Below are 4,750 nucleotides of genomic sequence, written 5' to 3'. Positions count from 1 at the left end.
CAAGCCGAACAGCAAGCCGAGCCTGAACCAGCTCAAATCTGCCCCTATGGTTTACAGTACAACACAAGTACATCACAAGAATTCTTATAATGATTGCACTAACTCATCAACATTAAATATAAAATTACCAATACCAGTTTTGAAGTGATAATTTAATTATGCAGTTCATTCAGGAGGTTGAGTGGAAGTATTAATAATGGATCAAAATCAAACTTGACAATAATATGATAGTTTCCTCAAGGCAAAGGTCATTTTTCCAACATAAACATATAAGCAAGCAATAAGGGAAAAACAAGTTGCAACTCAAGCAAAAGCTATTCATTATCATTCACAAAACATCATAACCCAAAATTTGTTATTCCTCATCAAAGCAAAGATATAACCACAGAATATATGGGGATCATATCTATCTTAACATCAGTCAATAGAGCAAATCAAAATCTCAAATATTGAAATTTTTCACTTGATAAATGAAAGTTACAAAATATGAGATGTAAAAACAATCCCAGAAGTAAAACTTCAAGACAATCACATGCCCAACCGAAAAAAGGAAAAAAAATGTATAAATCTGCAGCAACACTAACCTTAAAAACTCGGAAGTGTTAAAGGACAGGGCACAATATTGACAAGGTTCTGTGCAGCAGTTGATGAATACATTGGATTCAAAAATTAATGCTACAAAAGAAAATCAGTTACTTCCATTGTTTGCATAACCACTTTTAGAGGCTCATCAGCTTTTTGTCGAGCTTTATGCCTACCATGGCTATGATTACCCTTATTCTTTTCTTTCTGAACGCCATCTTCTTTTCTCTCAACAATGTTCCCTGAACCTTTGTGTCTTTTCTCTTTACCATGACTATGGCGTTTGCTTCTTCTTGAGCTGGAATTTCCCCGACCAGGCATCTCCTCACCACTAAAATTCATTGATTCGTGAGGAAATTCAGTACTTTAATGCTTCCCTTCTCTCCTGCTAGATGGCTTATCAGATTGGTTACTTTGTGATGAAGCAGGTACGGCTTCATTACCTAAAAGAACATCCCACACTGCACTGGACAGTAAACCACCCATTATCCCGGGCTTCTTGGCTGAGATGGATATCTCATCTCCATCTAATTTTAACACCACTGGCCTAGGTTTTGCACGGTTTGGTTTTTTCTTTGGGGCCAATGACTGCTCTGTGAGCTTAACTAGAACATCAGCATTGCCATTGAGTTTATCCTGTGACATTGGATCATTGGCAGGAGGATAATCATTTGATACAATCTCAGTCTTTTCTGAAGGAAGATAACACAAGTCATCCCGCTTGCGGTGTTTGGCAAGCAGAGAAGTGGACTCATTTGATGGTTCCAATTCATCTTTGCTCTGGATGTAATATGGGGAAACACCAACTATTTCCTCATATTGAACACTGGCAAGAGAAAATGGACCTGACAAAGGTGATTGCACATCACCACAGACCATTTCCAAGTCAGCAAGATTTGCATTAAGCCTTATCCCCTCTGGTACAGGAACCCTTGCCTGAGCACTGGATGAGACCGAGCCCAGCTCCTTAGAAAAGGAATCATGCATCAATTTCACCACACTATAAGGTACAGTTTCTTCCCTCGCCACAATCTCTTCACCTTGGACCATATGATTCAGTACTTCTTGCTATATCAAATCAATTAAACCAAATATATTCCTTGCTCTCTCTTATATCTCTACATCATGGTTCGTGGAGAGTGGCCCCAAGGCAAATTCAACTAGATTTAACAAGTTAACAATAGATTCTTGCCTGAAACTGTTACTGACTAAAGAAGCAGAAGTAGATGCCTAACCAATAGAAAAAGTTATATCCTTTTCATTTTCTATAGAAAGATCTTCAAATAATTGATTTACATCCCTCAGATCAAACTCTTTATCCTTTTCATAATGGGCAGGAGATTTTGATGTTGCTAAATCTGAACTTTCAGGGCACTTCCTTACAGATATTGTTCCTGGAATTCCCAAAGATAGATTGTCATGAGGAACTGCTATTTCCTCTGCCTATGAGATAAGATTGTACACAAAAGGTTAATACTTTAAAAGCGGACTGAACACAGCCCTTATGGAGGGCAGCAAGAGAGTAGTACAAGGTTGTAATAGTGCCTCCATTAGCTCAAATGGATTCCTAGAGAACTCAACATACTCCCCTGACAACCAAGCAGCTGCTGATGATATTTGATGTACAAATGGATTACCAAGTAATGCAGGATCAATCAGAAGATCACAACTAACACTAACAAGCTCAGGTCTAACATCTTTGACCCTCAAACCAATATCAATTAGCTGATTCTCAATTTTTTCTCCCTTTTGGCAATGTGGGATTCTTGCCATTTCCCCAAGAAGTGATGCATACCGATCAAAGTCAAGAATTACCTCGTATACATTTCTAGAACAAGTACATAAAATTGAACCAAGAATCTCATTACAAAACTCAGGGTCAGATTTAAGTGCATAATTAACTAAAACCCTTGTTACTTCAACCACATTGTTCTCAGACACCATTGCCATCAGAAGGCGCAAAGACTCAAGCTTTATGTTAAAATCCCCATCACTCATAGACTTAACCACAAAATGCTTATTTTCCAACACCGCCCACAAATGTTGCGGTGCAATAATTGAAAGTGCTTGCAACCCAAGATACTTTAAATCTGGATCATCATCAACCAGAAACTCCGTAACCTTTGTGACTGCAAGCTTCACCGCAGAATCATACTCAATCAAACTACTTACAACAGTCCTAATACACTCAAAAAGCAAAGACTTTGCGCCACTCCTCATATGCTCACATATCGGCTCAACAACTTTCTTTGCCAACCTAGGCTCTAACTGCACCAACTTAGCAAATATCTTCAGCACCTTAATCAACGACCAATTATTCTGTGATTCAACCAAAATCTTATAAAACTCTGGCGCCAACGGTAAATAAGATCTGGGGGTCTTTCAAACTAAGCTCACAGAACACTCCAATAACGGCAGACACAATAATTGCATCCGAACTCTCTAAATTATCAACTAAACGCTTAAAACAAACCCTAACAGCATCTGGGTATTTCTCAAAAACCCTCAAAACAACGGCCACAGCTTTCTTCTTAACAAAAGCTTTACTAGTAGACAACAATGTAAAAACTTCAGGAGTTAAATCTCTACAAAGATCAACATTTCCAATTCTGGCTAAACATTCAAGAGCTAAACTCACTTCATAGTGATTATGACTATTCAGGTCTTTACGTAACTGGTTGGTGATAAAGAGCATTACCGGGGTGTCGTCGTGGAACGATTGAGCGACGGCATGGTAGCCAATTTTCTTGTGGAGGAATTGCGGGGACGACATGACTTCAATGGCGTGAAAACAAGCAAACGACATGTCGTTTCCGTGGAGAGAGTTGAGACAACAGAGTTTCTGAAGAGCGGCTGATTTGGTGTGAAGGTCTGTAGATTTGATCCCGTGACGAATCTCTTCAAGGGCTTTGGAGATGAACAGGGATTCTTTAACCGGGTTTCGGCGAAAGCCATTGATTAAGTCATCGAGATTGCGCTGGAAAAGGGTGTCCATGATCGAAGTAGAAGCCATTTATGAGAATTGCGCTTCTTTTTTGTTATAACTTGAAGGATTACATAGTAACAGGGAGGATGATGAAGAGATTTGTTTAAATTTGAGGGAAAAATTCCAGTTTGTTCGTATTGTTTTGTTTCGTCTGTAAGAAAATGTACGTTCGTTTCTGAGAAGGAAGAAAACTCCGAGGGGACGAGCTTGATGATGATTGATGACAAAATGGATTAAAAAATTAAAAAAAAAAAGAATGAAATAATAATTAATTGGTGATTGTGATTTAATTATTATAATTAAAAAAAAGTTAATATTTTTCTATTCTTCAAAAATGAAATTATTATGTCATCTTATAAAAAAATATAAAATTCAATATACAGTTTCATATTATAGGCATTAGGATTTTATTCTATCTCTACTTGAATAGAGAAGAGATTTTATAAGAGAAACGTGAACAGACACAAAGACAAAAGTAATTAAAATTCTTTTGATCGAAAATTAAAAAATATATATATTGAATTATACTTTTAAAATTTTAAAATTCTATGTTTCCTCTTTTCTATTTTATATTTTTAAATATTTAAATATTGAATTATTATGTAAAATTTAGAATTATTATAAATATATTTTTATACAATTTTTTTTCGTGGAAATAAGGAGGGGAAGAGTAGGAATATTTTCCCCGGGGAAGGACACAAGGATTCCTGTCATCTTTGTGGGTGGGGACAGAAAATGTTTTCCCAATAAAGACGGAGATGGAATTGGGTGTTTGTCCTTTTTTGGCCTATTGTCATCCGCAGCACTTGCACTATTGATAATAATAGAAAGAGTACCCTTACAAATCAATCAACAGAGGAGATGATTTTGAATCAGTCACTTGCTACATCTGCAATATACATAAATACATTATATATTAGGTGAATGCTTGTCTCCCAATGGAGTTGGTTGCTGTGCTGCTAAAAAGCTCACTGATATTGCAGAAAATTTTTCTCAGTCATGTCAATCTTGCTCTTGAGGTTTTTGCACTAATGCAAGTCCGTTATCATTTCAAGATAAAATGAAAGTTGCTGGGTAAAAGTAGCAATATCCCTAACCCCTTGGAAGCTGCAAATCCCCCTGAGCCGTCTTCGAGTGATCCGCCCTGTTATTTGCGAAACAGATGCTAGCTCTTATGTTGTC

General features: G+C 37.1%; 1 protein-coding gene across 1 annotated transcript; it reads right to left on the bottom strand.

Annotated features, from left to right (window-relative positions):
- Window positions 1–341: 341 nt before the first annotated feature.
- On the bottom strand, window positions 342–3,794 carry LOC123204125 (AP-3 complex subunit delta-like). The gene is given in 2 exon segments (XM_044620688.1): window positions 342–2,958; window positions 2,960–3,794. Coding segments are annotated over 2 exon segments (1,542 nt in total). The 5' UTR covers window positions 3,596–3,794; the 3' UTR covers window positions 342–2,052.
- Between the last annotated feature and the right edge of the window lie 956 nt (window positions 3,795–4,750).

Source organism: Mangifera indica, chromosome 20 (genome assembly GCF_011075055.1).
Source record: "Mangifera indica cultivar Alphonso chromosome 20, CATAS_Mindica_2.1, whole genome shotgun sequence".
NCBI classification, from domain to species: Eukaryota; Viridiplantae; Streptophyta; class Magnoliopsida; order Sapindales; family Anacardiaceae; genus Mangifera; species Mangifera indica.
Note: the sequence above shows the minus strand (reverse complement) of the source record. Positions and strands in the feature narration are given on the sequence as shown.